This window comes from Pseudonaja textilis, chromosome 2 (genome assembly GCF_049901715.1).
Source record: "Pseudonaja textilis isolate UNSWEBS1 chromosome 2, rPseTex1.2, whole genome shotgun sequence".
In the NCBI taxonomy this organism is placed as follows: Eukaryota; Metazoa; Chordata; class Lepidosauria; order Squamata; family Elapidae; genus Pseudonaja; species Pseudonaja textilis.
Window position 1 is genome coordinate 192,566,507 of NC_141991.1, and position 21,203 is coordinate 192,587,709.

General features: G+C 37.4%; 1 protein-coding gene across 2 annotated transcripts in view; it reads right to left on the minus strand.

Annotated features, from left to right (window-relative positions):
* Positions 1-21,203, minus strand: part of CEMIP2 (cell migration inducing hyaluronidase 2) — a 65,000-nt gene that overhangs the window by 11,479 nt on the left and 32,318 nt on the right. For both annotated transcript variants that reach the window (XM_026703795.2, XM_026703794.2), the window contains exons 7-15: positions 14,991-15,160; positions 13,124-13,333; positions 11,548-11,753; positions 10,803-10,872; positions 7,862-7,990; positions 5,016-5,104; positions 2,245-2,376; positions 1,861-1,896; positions 1,339-1,494 (exon numbers count right to left, since the gene is read on the minus strand). In XM_026703795.2, coding sequence (XP_026559580.1) covers positions 1,339-1,494; positions 1,861-1,896; positions 2,245-2,376; positions 5,016-5,104; positions 7,862-7,990; positions 10,803-10,872; positions 11,548-11,753; positions 13,124-13,333; positions 14,991-15,160 — 1,198 coding nt within the window. The remainder of the gene's footprint in view (positions 1-1,338; positions 1,495-1,860; positions 1,897-2,244; positions 2,377-5,015; positions 5,105-7,861; positions 7,991-10,802; positions 10,873-11,547; positions 11,754-13,123; positions 13,334-14,990; positions 15,161-21,203) is intronic.

Consider the following 21,203-nt stretch of genomic DNA (forward strand, 5'->3'; position numbering starts at 1 on the left):
GTTACACTCTAGAGCAGAGGTCTCCAAACTTGGCAACTTTAAGACTTGTGGACTTTAACTCCCAGAAGTCCACAAGTCTTAAAGATGCCAAGTTTGAGGACCCCGCTCTAGAGAAGCAAAAGCTGAAGTAGGAGGATAGGAAAACTACGGATGCCTTTGGTTTGGAGAAGACTCTCAAGAATGCTATGAAAGCCAAGAAAATTAACTGATGTTTCAATGAACAAATCAACTGTGACTTCTCATTTGAAGCACAATCAAAAGGCTCATATTATCCTACTTCGGACATATTATGTGAAGGCCCAGCTCTCTGGAAAACATTCTAATGCTGGAAAAGGTGGAAAGAAACAGAAGAGAATGACCAGCACATGGTGGATGGACTTGGTTATGACAGCAGCCGTGAAAATCTTTAAAAAACAGGTTGGGAAATTATTGTAATGGGGAAAATCTATCTATGTGGTCACTAAAAGTAGAAAATGACTTCATGGCACATAATCCACAAGTTATTTTTATTACTATAGAAACAGTTTAGCTCATCATAATTCTACATAAATCCTGACTGGGCTGGATTTCTGCAGTACATATACAGGCTATTAAAAGATGTATGTAAATGTATTTATTTATTGCTAAGGTTTTTTTTAAAAAAATGTTCAATTAAGTAGATACTCTGGGAAGTTTAAAAGTATCATTTAAAAATACTAGGAATGAAATACAAAATGTGCATAAAACCATGACAATCATTTTCTGACAACTTGAAACAAGTACAGATGATAAGAAGTGAGGATCATATCTGCTATTTTTGGCTATGCTTTGCAGTATTTAGGAGTAACAGAAGAATGACTGAAAGTGGCTGGCAACCATCCATGTTAACTCCTTGTCAAGAAATCTATGTTGGTATCCATCCATCAGCTTTCATCTTCATGGGCAAGCCAAGTTTGTCCAGGAACTATCTGATTATCACCTCTTTTTTTAAAAAAACCCTGATACTTCCCTTTTCGTAAAGAAAAAGAAAGATGCGCTATTTCCTAAAGAAACTGGGAATCCTCTTTGCATTATTCTAAAGAATGAAAAACAAAAAAAAAACCCATACAAGTGGTCAGACGTACTGGGCTCAGTGTTTTCCACGACATTCTGATGGATAAAATTGCCTTGAATCTCGCTTTTGTAAAACAGTCGCAGTATGTTTCTAAAGATTCTGCAATATAAATTCAAAGCTAAATTGTACTAGGCTTCTAACTAAGTAATGAAGTCATGGTGCCCATGAAAAGCTATCCTTGCTAACCACCACAAAATCAACCAGACAACAAGTTGAAGCACATATCCAGGCTATGAAACACTTACCGGTTTCTAGGCAGTGTGCGTGTTCTGTTGTTTATCCCTCCAGTCCCCCAGTATTTGTTCTGGCCTCCTAAATAGCCATAATTCTTGCTTTCCCCAACAAACAAAGAGTTTGAGACTTCCTGGCTGGATCCTTCATCACTTGGAAAGCTTCCATCACTATCAAAACCAAAACCAAAGACAGGTGACTTTTAGCAGATGTAAAACATTCAATTTTAGCAAGGGTAGTGCCACATTTAACAGAAGAAATGAGCATCATTGTGTGTTCTTGCATGGTTTTTTTCTTTGTGCTTCATCTCATCTATATGACGGCCAGATGAAAGAACTAGAAAAATCTGGTGAAATTTAAATTTTTTGAAACTCATATATCTGGCAATATTGCTAGCAAATTAAAATAAAAGGGAAGAAGGTGGGCTATACTGACCTATTTAAGAGAATAAATAAAATATAATAAATGAGTTCATGTGTGTGTACATTGTCCAGCGGTGTCCAATAAATGGCAACCACTGAAAATAAAGTACTAACCTGGCAAATGTTAAGCCTATTCCATTGTCAGCAAATCTAGGAGAGAGAAAAAAATATAGAAAGCAGCTTCTTTTGATTAGCTTTAAAATAAATACATTTTCAAAATGTGGCTCAGAACTTGATCCAGGCAGGCAGAAGATGCTGAATCAGAGCTTGGCAGTTGAACCCATTTTCCATAAATACAAGCGGCTGGTTCAAAGCAAACTTAAAAAGATAACAGCAAAAAATATGTTTGCATATTTTTTAAGCATACAAATCCAGTACGTTTCTGCAACCTTCCCAGAAAATAACAGGACTAGATTTAATGAATGTAATCGGCTCTGCCAGCTCTGTTCAAAATTATTTACTTTAGCAACATGCTCACATTTGCTCTGGAGGACTCACCCTGAGTTCTGAATGACGATGTCTCCACCTCTGACCCAAGCCCCATGGTCATTGTTTTTATAAGCTATTAATCTTTCTATAAGAGCAGCAACCCGGGGCTTCTCGGGATTTGCATCTTGATGAGGCCGAAACCTTATAAATGAAAGACAGACAGACAGAACTGTATTGGCCTGTAAGCAAATCTGCCTACATGTCCAAAATATTAAAACTACTGGCTGACATTGGAGATCAGCTCCAGTATTAAACATGTCCAAAGAAATGAAATAGAGAATCAAAAATTGGCTTAGGTTTGACTCAGAGACAGAAGATCTTTGTGGCACCACAGTTGTTCAACAACAAACTATCATGCTAGCTAAGCCTAACATGAGCTCTTCCAATATCAGTCTACTTCCACCCTCTCGCTTAAACTCCCACTGAAATAGAGAAAAGAGTGCACTATAGTATTTACATACTTTTACATTCCTTATATTCTTTGTTTTCCCAATTTCTTCATAAGAAGGCAGGAAAGCACTGAAGCAACCACCTATTTTGTAGACAAATCTCAGTGGACAAATTCAATTATCTCTAATGCATTCCCTAATATAGTGTACTGTAGGATAAGATGGTGTATGTTGCAATCAAAAGGATAAATCTCTAACATTGTGGTCACCAGGACGTCAAGCAGCTTAGCAATTCAGTAGAGGAAAATGGGACAAAAATCTGATTGGAATGGAGTAATAGATTCATAATAGCAGTAGCAATCAGAGATGCAGGAGAAATAGTCAATATTTAGCTAATTTCTGCAGAAAGAAAATCATAAAAGCTAACTTGTATTGGGCCTACATTCAAAATTTCAAGCAACAAATTAGCTTTTTGTCTACGTCGCTACTTATCTCATTTTTAGAAAAGAATGCATTGCTTTGTAGCTACTGATACTAGTTTGTATTAACAAGTTACGCCACACCAAGATTACTTCTCTTTTTTTGCAAAGTAATTTCAGTTGATCAGTGGAATGCAGTAGACATAGTATACCTTGACTTCAGGAAAGCATCTAATAAAGTTTCCCATTATGTCCCTAACAGAAAAATAGCAAGATGTGGACTAGATTACAATAACTAGTTGAAGATCAAAGGCTCCATTCTAGACATTGTACCATTCAACATGTATTTATAAGTAACTTGAATGATATGTTCAAAATATGACTTCTGGATGGCACAGTGTATTTGACAACAAATACTTTACAGAATAGCGTTAAAATTCAACAGCATCTTCATATTTGGAACAATAAGCAGAGGCAGCAATCTTTCAAGAGGAGCATATGAAAACTCCTTTATTTGGATAGAAAAGTCAATGGCATAAATATTGTATAAGTTAGGGCCATCATCCAGACATCAGTATTCATCTGGCTAGCGTCCTGTCAGTATGTGAGTGAGTTGAAGGCTGTTTGGAAACTGAAGCAGTATTTGCTGTGTGAGCAAGAAGAAGACAGCAAGGAGCCTGGGTGTGGCTTAGGTCAACAGTTCTCTACTAAAGCTGGTTGCTGCTGTGAAACTAAAACTGAAACTCCTCTCCTCTGCTTGTGCTTTGCATTTGGAACAGATTTCTTTTCAGGTGAGGAGGGGGAGTAGAACTCCTTAGCATCAGAGGATGTTAGTAATAATAATATACGAATACTAATGGTCATTTCGAAAAATCCTTTCTTAGTGAGCACCTAGAAGCCAAGAGGAACATACGTGCCAAATTTCAGGTTTGTAGGCTTTACAGTTCTGGAGATTTCGTGATGATGTATGAGTGGCATTTTGCTTTTATATACATATAGAAGATAGTGTCAAGATCAAGAGAAGTCATTTTGTGTTAGTCAGACTTAAGTTAGGATACTGCATTTTAGGAAGGACACTGATAAACTGGAGTAACTGGAGGGCAACAACCAAGAATTTAAAAGACAAACATAAAATAAAATTTATCAGGAACAGTTGGAAGTAGCAGGTATTCTAGTCTTGAGTAAAGAGCTGCAGGGATACAATTGTTGTCTCCAATTATTTGAAGGATAGTCATAAAGAAGATGGGAAAGAAGTGATTGTAGCCGTTCCAGAAGAAACAGCGTGTTTATATTACAAGTGTGGACATTGTGGAATATCCTACCTTCCCATATTAAGAACCGTTGAACAATGGAACAGGCTGTCTTGGGAGATGATTGATTCTATTCTGGAGGTATTTAAACTGAAGCTGGCTGGCCATTTGTCATGGCTGCTATAGTACAGGTAGTCCTCAATTTACAACAGTTCGTTTAATGGCTGTTCAAAGTTACAACGACACTGAAAAAAGAGACTTATGACAAATTTTTCACCCTGACGACCGTTGCAGCATCAGAGGCTTGGCAACTAGTTCATATTTACGACCCTTGTAGTGACCTGGGGTCACGCAGTCCCCCTTGTGACCTTCTGACAAGCAAAGTCAAAGGGGAAACCAGACTCAATTAGCAACCAGATGACCAATTTAACAAACGGAATGATTCACCTAACAACTGTGGGAAGAAAAGTCATAAAATGGGGCAAATTCACTTAACAAATGTTTCACTTAGCAACATAAATTTTGGGCCCAACTGTGGTCGTAACTCACGGACTACCTGTAGTGGAATTCTACACTGTCCAAATGCAGAATCCTCAAGGTCCATTCCAGTTCTTGCATTCTACGATTGCAGTAAAGATTGCCAAGTGCTTTGTCGTGATATTAAAATTCTGGGCAAGCTTTTCTTTAACCATTGTGCAGTCTATCCCCAAATTTTATTTTACCTTGCATTATTGTCCAAAGACAGGTATTCTCTTTTATCTGCAGCACTTGCATTGGTGGTTTTTACTCCTTTATCAATGAATAAGCCAGCCTCAATAAACGAAAAAAAAAAAGACAAATTAATCTTTTCCATAAATGAGAATCTGTGGATATTGTTGCAAATCTTAGTGATATCCTCTAACAAGGGATAACTAGGTTTTCCAAGTACTTGAGACTCCTTCATATTAAAATATATTAAAACACTCTTATATTCCACTATGGTCACTAAATATTTCAGAAAGACCCTTCGTGAAGGAGTCAAGAGGCAGATTATGGATACTCTTTTTGAGCCAAACACGTGACTTGTATAGTATCTGAAAGTTAGATCATTTCTCCCCCCCCCAAAAGCAGACAATTGGCATAGTTACTTACGTAGGCTCAACATATCTGAATTGATCAACATCTTAGTGATACAACTTTTCAGAAACTAACCTGTTCTTTTTAAACAAAAACAAAAGGAAAATGCCTACAAAATAATTTCAAATAATTGTAAATCAATTTTGGGGGGAGCTTGAGAAGACTATCACATCCAGTTTGCTATCTACTAATTAAGATTTCTTTTTTTTCCATAGAAAAAGATCTTACAAATACCTTCACCAAAAGGACATAAATTCCTGTGAGGGAAGCAGTAGGGACAAGGAGGCCATATCCTGTTTTTTGATCATTTGAAAATATTAGGGAAAGTATGGATTGTTCTCTCATATCCTGATACTGAATACACATTGCAATATTTATTCGGAGACCAGTTTCCCTGTGCTCAATAGGGATTACTTTTAAGTAGGGATAAGTAACTTTTATTATGTTCATCAATAGTTCAGGAAGGAAGGAAGGAAGCCATACTTACAAATGCTTATACATAATGAGTTGTGGATTATAAAGGATGTGAGCAGTTTCTTGTTTTCTTTATTTTAAAAAAAGCCTCTCTCAAATTATTGGGGGGAAAAGTGGCAGAGGCATAAAAAGAACAAAGATATGACTGAAACTATCTTAAAATTAATCACTGTTTAAACTTGCCAATATTTGACTTTGGATTGATGTTAACAAAATGAGTTAAACTATGTCACCCTTCACATGCTTTAAAACAGTACTCTGTATTTTATAAGGAACATTTATGCTGCAATTGCAATGTATATACATTAGTTTTAATAGTAATGTTTTTTATGGTGTTGGAAGAAAAAGAATCCCTTTGATTATACCTCAAAAAATTAGCTAGGAATTTGATGCACTTTCCATCATCTTATTCTCAAAAAGTCATTTATGAGTACAGTAGGAAAGAGATTATTTCAGAAATATATTCTTAACTAAAATTCCAAACCAAGACAAAGAAGAAGATTAGGAAAAATCATTGTGTATTTTTTCCTACATTAAAAATCCAAGTGTGCTAACCAAAAATAATAGGAAGCCTTTTTCTGTGGTGACTGTTGTTGGAAGAACTCCAAAAGCTATCTAAGAAACTGGCTCACTCCAATGGGAATAGCCCGTCCCACCCACACCGGCAGAAGGGACATGCTGAGAACCTTGTCAGCCAAGGAATTTCAGCTGGTGGGGTCCAGAAGACCCTTTTCCGCCATGACTCCCGCTCTTTGAAACATCTTGCCCAACTCAGGTCAGATCTGTATCTACCCTTCTGGCCTTCTGAAAGGCCTTGAAGACATGGTTGTGCCAACTGGCCTGGGGTCACAATGTGGGCGGGGCATTTTGAAGGTAGATAACACCTCCCCACCTTGTCCCTGTGTACACTTTGCTCCCCCCCTCTTCATCCTGCTTAGTTTTATTTTAATTGAATTTTAAGAACCTTATTTATTGTTTTAATGTTTTATACTATATTTTATTCAATGTCTGTAAGCCACCTAAAGTCATCTCTGGAGAGATAATAAATAAATAAAGAATAAAGTGTTGCTGGAAGTTCACAAACAAGCTGTACAATAGATTAAGTTATAGATTAAAGGCATTCCATTGTCAAAGCATATATCAGATAAGTAACTTCTGACCACCAGAAAAATATGTAACCAAGTTTCAATAAATACTAACCAAATAATTCTGTCTGGGATTTTTATTTGTGCCTGCTCAATATTTTAAGTCAAATGATCAGATGAACTAATCTTAAAAGAAGTATCTGATTGCTTACAAGTGAGAGCATGAAATCACAGTTAGTATTAATACATGTTACATATATTAATATATGTTAGCATTAATCAGTGATGGGATTCAGCCAGTTTGCACCACGTTGGGAGAACTGGTTAGCTTTCTGAGCAGTTTGGTGAACTAGTTGTTAGAAGAAATCATTAGGGTGGAGAAACTGTTGTTAAATTACTTGAATCCCACCACTGTTGTTATCTATGTAATCTACGGGTTTAATAATGCAATATTGATTTATACTTTATTCAAGCTCTTTAGGAACTTCTCCTGAAAGATGAGTAAGAAAAAAAAATCTACAAGATGATCCTTGTAAGCACACAATACCATATCAGTTGTGCATATAAAAATAGTAAATCTTTGTAAAGATTTCAGCAGCATGCATACTTACATTTCTGTGTTATATGTTGATTTTATAAATAAACATAATGAATATTTAAAAATGAACAAATGAATCAGTGAAATGAAACACAGAACGGCTTAAGGATCGTAATTATAATTCTAAGCATACTTATTATTATAGTGAAACAGCAGGATTTCCCGTTTGCCTGAACATATTAAAGAATGCCTTTGGTTAAACTATAAGATTTGTCTTTCGTGAGTACAGCCAGTTTTGTTTCGTTTAGGTCACAATCCATTCATAAACAAATAAATCATTAACAGATTCAGTTACCTTAAAATTGGAGTGGACTTTGTTGTTATAGAAAATTCCTAGGGGGGTAAGTTCAGCTTTTGTTTCAGGGAACAATCCGTGGGAATCTCCTGTAGGAACTTTATGGAATATATACCATATTCCAGCATCCTAGAAATAAAAAATGAACTTCAGGGATGTGCCACTCTATTTTTTTTTGTTAGATTTTTTTTATCTTCAGGAATTCAATATAATGTATGCAATATTGCCATTCCTACGTCTGTATTGGCTCAGGAATTGTGGGAATTGAAGTCTGCAAATCGTAAAATTGCCATAGTTGTCCACCCTGATTCAATCCTCTTTCTACCTCCATCATTACAGTACTAAGCAGTTTGGGAGTCTTGCATTTAACTTTGGGTAAGAAAACCAAAACATGATAAAGGACCATTCTGTGTTTTAAAACCAAATTGCAGTTTGGCTCCACGAGACTTATTGTCATTAACTGTAATGGTTAGCTGCCATGATAATCTAAATACTGGACTAGAGTTAACTGAGCAGATTTCTTCCCTTAAAAAGTTGAAAATTATATACTTAAAAAAGAAAACCCAAGTGGAATTCTACAGTAGCCAAAGAAAACAGTAGGTTTCTATCTATTGTGTAATTTTCTGGCTCTTAAGATAAAGCCTTCTTTGAATGGAGCTGAGCTCATAGTGATTTTGTGGACATGTGCACATAGTTTTCTTGGCTACATTATGGAAGTGGTTTGCCACTGACTCCTTCTGGGATGTTTATTTGACTTCCCAGGCTAGCCTAGAGTTGAAATTTCCTGGTAGTATTTCATCCAATTACTAACTGGATCTGACTCTGCTTAGCTTTTCAAAATTAGATAAAAGTTGGCTAGCTGCTACAAGACTATTGCAATAGACTCTTGATTTTCTCTTCCTGAGGAAATTGAGTTCTAAAATTGCTTTCCTTCTCTGACATAAGGCAAAAAAGCAATTATTCCCGTTGAGTTATTTCATAATCAGAGCAGGTAGGGCAGGGGTTTAACACTGCTGCCTTGCTTACATGCTGAGAAGAAAAAGTTAAAATATTTCAATAGATTAGCTACACAGAGTTGGCTACCAATGCAGTCTAATATTGAGGCAGGCTAGGACTTTACTGGAATTGGGGGGGGGGGGGGGTTTTTCTTTTCTCCATTTTTAAAATCAAAAATCTATGGAAGACATTGTTTTACTTTTTATTTTGACAAATGAATGGAAAATTTGGAACAACCTTAGAAGATTTTTGGAGGTCATAAAAAGAGCATTCAGTTCACTGATCTACGTCCTACAATATACTATAGGTCAGTGGTGGCTAACCTTTTTTTGGCTCCCGTGCCAATAATTGTGCTCGTGCTCGCTTGCACGCGCTCGTGTGCCAGCACCCAGAAGGCAATTTGTGCTGGCCCCCCCACGCCCCCTGCGCATGCGACTCCCCTCGCGTCACATGTCTTTGCACATGTGCACGTGACTCCCACGCACCCCCTTCTGCCTCCTGCGCATACGCACCAGATACCCAACAATCAGCTGTCGGGTGGCGGCGCGTGCATGCGCAATGGGGTTCTTCCGGGCTACCTCTCACATGCCAGGGGAAATGGCTCTGCGTGCCACTTCCGGCACGGGTGGCATAGGTTCGCCAACACGGCTATAGGTAGTCCTTGACTTACAACAGTTAGCTTAGTAACTGTCTGAAGTTCAACAGCACTGAAAAAAGTGCCTTTTCATCATATTTCACACTTATGAATGCTGCAGAATCCCCATGGTCTCATGGTTTACATTCTGATGCTGGACAACTGAGTCGCACTGTCTCATGGTCATGTGATCGTCATTTGCAACCACCAGAAAAGCTAAGTCAATGGGGAAACCAGATTCATTTAACAACCATGTTACTAATTTAACTATTGCAGTGATTCATCTAATATATGTGGCAAGAAAAGTTGTAAAATGGGGCAAAACTCACTTAACACAGAGGTGATATTCAGCAGGTTCTGACCAGTTCTGGAGAACCGGTAGTGGAAATTTTGAGTAGTTCGGAATACTACCTGACTGACCCTGCCCCCATCTATCCTCTGCCTCCTGAGTCCCAGCTGATTGGCTGGGTCTTCTTTTGTTGCCCTGCACAGGAGAACAGAGCTACAAGGCAGGTTAGTGGGGTGGGGAGGGAATGGGATTTTGCAGTAAACTTCCCCCAGGAGTGGGGTGGGAATGGAGATTTTACAGTATCCTTCCCCTGTCACACCCACCACGCCACTCCCACCAAACCACACCACGCCCACCAAGCCATGCCCACAGAACCAGTAGTAAAGAAATTTGAATCCCACCACTGCTTAACCCATTTCTCACTTAGCAACATAAAATTTTGAGCTCAATTGTGATTGTGATTTGAGGACTACCTGTAAACAATAGAATACAACTGAGAATAAAATTATATATAAATTTCACTGTTTCTAACAAATTATTGCTTGTTCATATTTCATCTATATTAATATAAATTAAAAGACAGGTCAAAACTTTTAAAACAAATCAGTCCATTCAGTTCATTTCTTGATGATATTCAGGAAGTCTGAAGTATTTAACTAGTTCAATCCACATACATTATGAATAATTTGAAGCCTTCACTTTTAACTAAAACAATTGTTCTCTTTGGAAAGAGAACATTTCAGTGTGTTGGCTGAACAATTCAACTGATATGGAAGACTCAGAGATATATATTTCTCTGTATCAGGAAATGCTGATAAAAATAATATTCTACAAAATATATGATTAGTTATGCAAACCCACATTTTAACCTTTTTTATACATCTAAGAAAGACTGTTTAACATCTAGGATGCTACAGAACTAGTTAACCAAAATGAAATTCATAAGAAAGCAAATGACCTTATAAATGTATTGGTGGCCCAGAGAAAAAACACTGGTTATTGTAATATGTCAGACCTCTCACCTGTGAGCCAGCAGCTACATTGTTTATAAGATTATTGTTGGGATGAGCAATCCAAAAGGTTGATACAGCCCTACAAACAATTGGTGAAACACAATTAAGAGTGACAGAAGACTCAAATCTAATAACAGGAAAATACAGTTATGTAAACAACAGTTATTAGTATTCAGAATCAGATCTCCAGCAATTTGATTTTCTGGCAAAGATTGTGAGATCTTTATGTTGCTCTTGCGAAAATACTTGCTTTTAAATGCTGAGAATAAAAGACTATCTTGAAATTGATTTTTCCTGGAAAATATCACATATCTCTGATATGAACCATCCCCATTGCATTAATCGTTCATTAAAATGTTCTTCAGAACATTGGGAAGGATTTTTGTTTTAAATCAGCCTTATAGGGTTGGTGAATCTTCTGGAACAGTGCAGAAGTAGATCAGTGACGATCTACCTTCCACCAGAACAGCGGATAATGAAACAAATTCTTCTGATTCTGGAAGAGCCACCCTATTTAGATTCTTCTTCAGGTACACGTTGCAAGCTGTAACATACATTTAGTTACCTGATTCTGACTCAGATTCTCTCTCTCAGACTAGCCTGAAATCTCCTCGTGCATTACATGATTTGAACCCAGATTTACTTATTATACCATTCACATTATTTCCAATTATGTCAGATAAAAGAGAATGTCTTATGTAGAGACCATCAAGACCGTAATCAGAGCATTCAAACATCTCTCCAATTTACTTACATGCAATCCGTGGCTGGTACTGGTTCATAGTTTCCATAGACATGATCCCTGATTGCTGTGCACATTGTGCTATTTCTGTCTGTTGGAAGAAGGGTGCCTGGTTTGGTGACGAGTCCTAGATTATTAAACAATATATTCCTTTGCTCAATACCATCCTCCATGAAAAAACAATGGCCTAGTGTATTGTATCCAACAGTATCTTTTATCTGCAGAAATAAAAAAAAAGTTTCATCAGCTCTCTCTATACATAAGTAATTCTAAATATAACTATGATGACATGGCTCTCCTTGGAGACTACAGTTCAATAATGGTTTTTTTTTTTTCATAAGTCCCCAAATAAATCTACGGCAAACAAATCTTCAGGGTGCCTTTGAACCTGTTTCTACTAGGTTAATTTCTGACAAATTTTTTTTATTTCACAAAATAAATTAGTTACCAACAACTATGGCACTGCCAGGTTAACACATGAAATGTCCCTAGGTATTAGACCAGAGGTGTCAAACTCAATTTCATTGAGGGCCATTTCAGGGTTGTGTTTGACCTCAGGGGGGGGGCGGGGAGCATGGCCAGGGTGGGCATGACTAGCTTACATCACTCATCGAGGTTCCCTATTCGGCCGCGATGGCTTCCTGTAACCCTCTGCTGGCAAAAACAGAGCTTGGGGAGGCTGTGTGTGGCCTGCCCAGGCCCAGTTTTCTGCCACGACAGCTTCCTGCAACCCTCTGCCAGTGAAAACGGAGCTGGGGAAGGCTGCACACAGCCTGCCAGGCCTGTTTTCAGCTGCGACGACTTCCCACAACTCTGTGCCAGCAAAAATGGAGTTCAGGGAGGCAGCACATGGCCTGCACGGGCTCCATTTCTGCTGACAGAGGGTTTCAGGAAGCCATCACGGTCAAAAACAAGAGGCCGGGCGGGCCGCATACGGCCCCCACGAGTTCCATTTTTGCTGGCAGGGGCACTGTGGGCCAGTCCTTGTTTCCTGGGCAGACCCCTGGGCCAGATCTAAGCACTCCATGGGCCAGATCCAACCAGTGGGCCTTGAGTTTGACACCCCTGTATTAGACAATCATGTTTATACTTCTTGAGAAAGAAATATCCCATATTCTTTCTCTTTTATGAGATGGAAGAAATGAAACTATCATAAGATACTCCCCCGAGTCTATAAGCAGTGATGATTCTAGTAATTCAAGATCTGCAGGATCAAGACAAGCTGAAGAAGCAGAAAGCTTAAAGGTTTGAGTCTGCTCTAGAAAAAAGTCACAGATAGAATATTATGAACGGGGCAGCCCTCTCATACACGTTTTCTCTCACTTTGTTTTTGAAATATAAACATAATGCTGCCTAGGTTATCCTAATTACATTTCTAAATATGGTTATAATCTGGGGTTTGGAGGAAATCATGGTTAGCAAGGCCATACCCTAAACGTAATGGATTGATGTTAAAAAAAGAAAAGCATTTCTTTCTATACTTCTGTAATCAAGGCTGACACCAAAATCAAGAATACTGAAAGATCTGTTTTGTTTTGGTCATTTGCACATTTAGTCTCCAAACTTTTCATTTATTCATTGCTCTTACCAGCAAACCATTTGTGGCATGAATTGACACACATCTGGAGAAACAGTGATGAATTGAGAGCCCTTCTACATAAGTCCTATAAGTATACCCTCCTTTCTCATCCACATCACCACAAAGGTGAAAGTGAACAGGGTAACTGCCAGGTATTTGCTGACCCATCTGCTTCAGCTCCACATAGGAGAGATGAACAGATGTGAAATTCTTTAAAATCTGGAAGAACATGCAAAAATAATTCGATTTACTGTCCACATTTTCTTCAGTTAAAATATTTCGGACATCTTAAGAAACATATTTAAACAAACAATGCATCATCAATAAACTAAAAAAATATGCAGCATAATGCAAATCATATCCCAACATACTATAGTCTGAGAGAGAGATTAGAGCAAAATATCAAATTTAAATTTCCATTTTAAATTCTTTTCACATTTGGGTTAATGCAAGTAATCTAGGATTAACTGTATTAGCATAACTAAAAAGGGTAATTAAATATTACAAAAAGTAACTTATTACTAAAAAGGAGACTATAAGAGAAAATTCCTAAACTAAAAGATTTTTAGGGTTCTCTTTTTTGTTATGCTAATTTTCTCAGCCTGGGCTATTCCTATGTTAATGGAATATTAATGATCCAGATGTTTTTTAAAAAACAATGTTTATTTAATAATAAATGAAGAACCTAGCAGCATGACTTTAATTACTCACAATGTACTACTTTATAAGTTGGGCAATAGTCACTAGAATTAATTACCAAAGTTCTGTAATATTCACAATTTTCTAAATCAAATGAAGTGTGCGCGCGTGCACGCACACACACACAAACACAGAGGAAAGGAAATCAAACACCAACTTAATTAAGGGTTCTTCCAACATAATCTATAAAGCTTTTGACTGATACAATGCAATTATAGGAAGGTTTAGTATCATATATGAATTGTTATAATAAAATATTTATGATAATATGGACTTTAAGGGAATTTTATAGCAGAGTTCTAAGCTGAAAGATCATCTTATATAGTCCTTGCTTATCAACAATTGAGTCCAGCAATGATTGCTAAGTGTTGTGGGTCATTAAATAGAAAATCCCATGAGCACAACTGAACTTATAGCCTTATTTCTCCTATGGTCATTAGGTGAAGCAACACATGACTAAGACTTAGAATTTTACTTCTGTTTTTTTTTATTAACTGTGTGTTGCAAGTCAGTTGCACCTCACACAAATGGTGAAGATGTGGTAATGGCATGCTGCAATGATCATAAATGCTGTGACTGGTTGCAAAATTATTTTTGAATGGTTGCTGCATGAGGCAGTCAGTAAGCAAGGCTTACTTATACTTTTAAAGACTTTCAAGAGAACTCTTACCTGCTATAAGAATTCTGTATAACATGGGGAGTTTTTCTTTTTAAATGATGTGGCTATACACCTTGCCTAATAACAATTGCCTAATAACAATTAATAACAAGTATTAATTTAATCTATACACAAACATAATATTTAAAGTAATCCAACTATGAAATTACATATAGAAGTGTAAGTGGAAAGCTCCTATTTTTAATAATATCATAACCTGTATCATCTCAACAGTAAATAAATCAAGAATCACTGTAATTGAGTAGTTGCAGAATAGAATTAGTGAGCTAAATCTGGCTTCTAGAACATCATGCCATAAAACACCAACACTATTTAATAAGTGGACCTAGAAACACCAGAGCTACAACATGATCAATATTTCACACAGCTGCTCAACCTAATGCTTAACAGTCATTAAATAGTATGAAACAGGATGGAGTTCCCTCCACTGTGTCCTATTTGCAACAGCAAAAGCCACCGGAGCCTTGATACGATGAGATTAAACTTTTCCTTCCACACCTTGATATGTCCACCAAAAGTATCATAACTGAAGAATCTGCAATCTTTGCCCGTATAGCAGGAATCTTCCATCTCTCCTTTGATTACGATGTTTCTGGTAAGAACCCCAACCTCTGCCCTCATATCCACTCCATCAACGATTTCTCCCATATGCAGGAATTGAGGCATTTCTGGTTCAAAAGAGAGAAAACAAATGAAGAGAAGGATGAAAATAACACACCCTTCGTGATTATAAATACAAGTAGCCCACTGGTACAGTTATCATGCTCATTTTAGTTTCATTCAAAGAACAAAAACAAAAGAACCGCCACCAGCTACTTTGCCTCTGAAAAGATCAGATTTGGTTTACAAGGATTTGGTTTTTAACACTGGCTGAAAATATAATGCAGTAGGAAAAGGTTTTTTAAACTGTTTTTTTCCCCATTTAGCATAGGACAAAAAGTGGATTTCGCCTCCATGAACTCTTGTTCTTTGAATTTTTTTTAACCAGGCTTAGAATAGTTTTCATAATTTAGATTTTAATTTAGATTTAGATATATACTTATTTATATGTGTTAACATTCATGCGTATATCTGCTTTTCTTTTCTGCTCTCCATCTTGCAGCGTACATAGTTGTGTTCAACATGATTGCTGTTGTAAGAAAATTGTTCTTGACTAAACATCACATCACCTCTTAATGACATGCCCTAAATTCCAAGGTTTTCCCAGTTAGGAAAAACAATTATTTTTCAATAGAAATGAAACAAGAGCTTTACTGATACCTTATTTTGAAGCACCAAGAACTTACAAAGTTCCATTCACCAGCTGATGACAGCAGTGAGCAACAGTAATGTAAACACTACGGCATGCTATGGCAAGGCTTTGCAGAATTAGAATCTCTTTGTTATCTATACTATTTGTGAATATATAGCAAAAAGGTTCTTCCAGAAATAAGAAAAATGTTTCTATAATGGCAATAAAAGCAATGCTAAAGTTCTAATCCTATGTATAGATGATGATTGCTAGAAAGGAAAGAAAACTATGGAAATAGAAATTCTGCTAGGGAATCTGATTGATTTCTTAAAACAATAGACTTGTTTTAAGTGATTTCCTAGATATATATATATATATATATATATATATATAGTACTGGGCAAAAGTCTTAGGCCACCATCCACTTTGTTGTTTCAGCAAAGTTTTAATGACCATCCATAATTATTGTTTTGGTCTTGAATGACACACCTTGAATATTCAGTTTGTCAATTTCCCTTTGAGAGTGGCCTTGTTGATACAAAATGATTTTTTGTCTGTCAAATTCTATGCTCTTTGGCATTTTAACTGGAATAACATGACTAAAAGTTGCTCTTATTGGCAAGCTTCCAACGAATTGCACTCATACACGTGTCTGTACTGCAGGCGTGTCAAACTCATGGCCCGGATGCGTCATGCACTGGCCACGCCCAACCCCATTTTAGTGAAGGGGAAAAAAGTTGTGATATATCATGTGACAACAACGTGATGACGCGAGTTTGATACCCCTGCTGTACTGCATGTAATGCTCAAAGACATCTTGCACAAACCTTCGTAATAGACCTTTTTGTACGACAGTCATTTTGGCAAGAAATCATAGGACAACAACAATGATTGTGCTTGGGGTTCCATTCCATTTAATTCTAGAGCAGGGGTCCCCAACCCCTGGGCCACGGAACTGGGTTGCACACAGCTGTAAGTGAGTGGCAGGCGAGCAAGCGAAGTTTTGTCTCTATTTGCAGCCTGTGATGACCCAGAGCAGGGCACAGACATAACACAAACAGCTGGCAGTTCAAACCGCCCCTTTATTGCTCCAACTGTGTCCCCAAACATTCCCACATTCACTACAAGTCCTGGAATAAAGCTCTCACACGCACCTTTAGAAGCCTCTGTCTGCGAGTAGTCCAGTAAGCCAGGTTAACCAAACAGGAACCAGAGCAAGAAGTTAAGCGAAGCAGGCAAAGTGGCAAGCCCCACAAGACAGAGTACAGCAATTTCCAGGCTTTGGCAAGTGCATACAAGGCTCCACAGATTCAATGCTTGTGGCCGACAAATGCCCCTCCCACTGGCACCTCCTTACATCTCAATCCCCTCCCTCGTAGCTGGCAGGGTCAATCTGCATTGATCTTGCAGTCTGTCTTCCCTCCTAGCTCTCAGATGGGGGGATTGACTCCTTGCCCTTCTCCCGAGTTCTCCCGTTCTGCAGGCCTTACTAAGTCAGAAAAGCCTTGCCTGGATTGACTCTACCCTCCCCCAGTTTCCTCCAAGGCCAACAGAGCTGGCCTCTCAATCTCTGTCAGTTCCAGCTCATCTTCCCCCGCAGATTCAGACTCCGATAGGGGCATGACACAGCCGTTCCACAGCGCTATCATCATCACATCAGTTCCACCTCAGATCATCAGGCATTAGATTCTGATAGGAATGCAAATCCTACTGCAAACTGCGGATGCAAGAGATCTAAGTTGTGCACTGTGTTCCCCTCCCCCCCCCGCCGCTCTGTAGAAAAATCGTCTTCCATGAAACTGGTCCCTGGTGCCAAAAAGATTCAGGATCGATGGTTTATAGGACCCAGTATCTGCTGCTGCTCAAGTGCAGGGGGAGGTAACATTAAATACTTGGCACTTTAGCCTAAGGAAGCTATTTTTTTCTGATTTTTCCTGTTTTTGAAAACCGCATACAAATTTCCTGTGTTTTCTAGTTGTAATCTAATAAGGAGACTGAGACATAATTATATATGGTCATTATACCATTGCTACAACAAAAAATGTAATAGTGGCCTAAGACTTTTGTGCAGTACTGTATAAACAGTAATACATAAACAAATGTAATAGAAAAAATACAACTTTTTGGTAAGTGCAATAGGAGGTTTGCTATTAGCTTAGAAACATTATTTTGGTATTACTCAGAATTTTCTCTTTTAAATATATTATAATAATGGATTATTATTGGAAATAATTTGTAATTAATGGTAGCAGCTAATAATCTAACACACTGAAATGCTTTAAGTATTTTGCAATTGTAAGCATTAAAAACAATCTTGCAAAATCAGTATTTTGTCAGAATGACTGAGAATAAGCAAAGTGATACTTTTGAAGTCACTTTAAGGCTAAAGCAAGATTATAACCAAGAACTTTTTGATTAGCCACTCAGATTCTTAGCTTTCAATAAATACTTCTCAGTCTTGCTGACTGAGCAATTTCCTTGGATGTGCAATTGCCTGTATAAATACAACACCAGAAGCCAGACAATCTGTCAAAGGTTTAGCAGCCAAAATAAGACTGGAGGCCCATGTAGATGTATATGAAGGGGCAAAAGGCTAATGACTGCAGATGAGGATGTTTTACTGGTACCAGCCCTGCCTTTGACTGAGAAATTCTGCAAAGTAGAGTTATGAAATGGATTTTTTTTTTCCAACTTGAGAATGATGTGAAATATGCATGCAAGGCAATGATGCAAAGTATATACGTATAGATTATTGGTCTGAATTGATGAGAAATACCAGGATCACACAATTCTCCATGTAAAAATTTGAATAAAGACCATTCAAGACTTCACTATTTTATTGATGCTCCTGATGGGTTAGATACACTAGAGTGGACAAAAGTCTCCTTACTTTGTTTTCCATCGTAGCATTTCTATCCCTCTAATTATGTTATGCAAATCTACTGGACAGTGTAGGCATAGAATGAGGGCCTGAATAGCGAAAGGGATTAAAATCAGCAGAGGTGCATTCTATGATGATGATGATGATGATAATAATAATAATAATAATAATAATAATAATAATGCCAGCTAGCCCTGTTCCACATATTTAACTGTAGACCAATCGATCATTCATGTCATCCTTGACTTACAACCATAATTGGGACCAAACTTTCTGTCCCTAAGCAATGTTGTCATTAAATAATTGCATCCAATTTTATGAACTTTTTTGGGTGTAGTTGTTAAGTGAATCATCATGGCTGTTAAGTGAATCCAGCTTCTCCCACTGACTTGCTTATTGGCAGTCCACTGGGAAGTCCATAAAAGCAATAACGTGACCCAAGGACGCTGTAATTATTGTACATAAATGCTGGTTGCCAAGTCCCTGAATTTTGATCACATGACTGTATGAACCACTGCAACAGCGGTAAGTATGAGGACTGGTGTACGTCACATTGCTGGTATAACTTTACACAGTTGTTAAACAAATTGCTGTAAGCCAAGGACTATCAAAATTGTGTAAGACAGCATTCTCACAAAAAAATAGTTTCAATATGTCTGCACCAACAAACCAAGTAAAAGATGAACTGAAAATGAAAGAAAAAAAAGATGAGCTGAAAATGAGAATCTGATGAGGTACCAAAAATTTACTTTCTTCCAAATTCTATGCAGTTGAAATTTATGTAAAAACTTAACATTTTACCCTTAGTATTAGAAAAGAATGCATGCACGCATACACGCATGTGCACAAATACAGGCGTGCCCACAAATGGACACACGCACAAGTAATAGCTTCAGAAACTGAACAAACAAAATGGCTTTATAGGTCTGAGCTGCTCTTTGAACAATATTAGATTATCAAAATACTTAAATATGCAATGAACATTCTTAATTTCCCCCCCAGAATTCCTTTATCTTCTATATTAGAAACAAATGTTTCCACATAAAAATGGCAGTTTCTTCATTAAAATATACAATTGTCATGTTTTCTTATAAAGTATAAGATTCTCTTTGCACTGGATGAACCTTGTGCTAGGAAAAATAATTCACTATAAAGAAGTAGCTATGTTATTTTATCTTATTTTTGAATGAATGAGACCAATGTGTTGAATCTTAGCATATTAATCTCACTATAGCAGATCTGTAAAAGTTGACCTTTGGCTTTATTATGGCTTTTTCATTATGGTCACTTTATGGATTTTTTTGTAACTATTCAATGTGGAATATAATTTTTGTCCAGACACAAATCCTTCAAACCAGATGATGTAAAGATCTAATTCAGAATTAATGAATACCAACATGCAAAATAATAACAGTTACAAAAAGAAACAATCATGTATAGTGGCTGTGCTGGATGCTTAACAGGCAAAGTGAATTTCTTGCACAAAAATACAGCCGGACTGTACATGCCTGCAAAGTAGGAAGGGATGAAGCTCTTGACAGATTTTTGGAACACTGAAGGAAACTGGATATTAAATGAATAGAAAGCCGAGGAACTGCTTCCATATGGGAATAGTTTGCTTGCCTTTCCTCATTCATGTGAGAGTTGGCACAAGCTTTCTGCAGATGCTGAAGTCTGAGGACTAAGAGAAGCAAAGAATAAAATCTCACTAGTAAGATGATGAGATCCATATTTCAAGCAGAAGGGACAGCTCACTACAGCAAGATAAAATTATCCTGAGAATACTTAGGATTCATGAAATTAAAGGCAATGGGGAAACAAAAATTTCAACATCACCGATTCTTGAAATATTAGGGTTAGTCCTGTGCTATCTTCAATACCATCTAAATTAAGGTACAGTAATCTCTTCTTCACCACAATAATAATCTGTCTGGGATGACATCATCTTTTCCTGCCTTCTTACATTCAGGCTCCACAACCTTAATAACACACATTCAATCAACTTCAAAAATCACTTCTGAAGCAATGCATCCACAAGTTCCTAATCCTTTAAACATAAGCAGTTCTTGTTGAATGGCCACTTGTTCAGTGAATGTTCAAAGTTACGATGATGCAGAAGAAGAGAGATTTACAATAGGTTTTCATAGTTGTGGCCATTGCCGTATCCCTGTGGTCACATGATCATTATTTGGGCACTTGGCAACTGGCTCACAATTACAATGGTTGCAGCATCCATCAGGCGACCTTCACTGCTAGTTTCCAATAAGCAAAGTCAATGGGGAAGTTAGCAGGAAGTTGCAAAGAGCAATCATGTGACTGCATAATGCTTGCAACAATGCAAGCTGTGCCTGACAATAGCAACTGGGACTGGTGAAACTACTGTTGTAAATTGTCACAGTCATGGTATGTATGTATGTATGTATGCATGATTTATTTATTTATATCAGGCCTCAAAGCAGTGAACATATCCAAACACACTTTCCTCTTACAATTTTATTTTTATATACTAATAATTTTACTGTACCCAGATGGTTCTGGAAACAGAAGCTGCTACCAAATATACTGGTCTTCCTACTCATCTTTAGTGACTTTTTAAGTA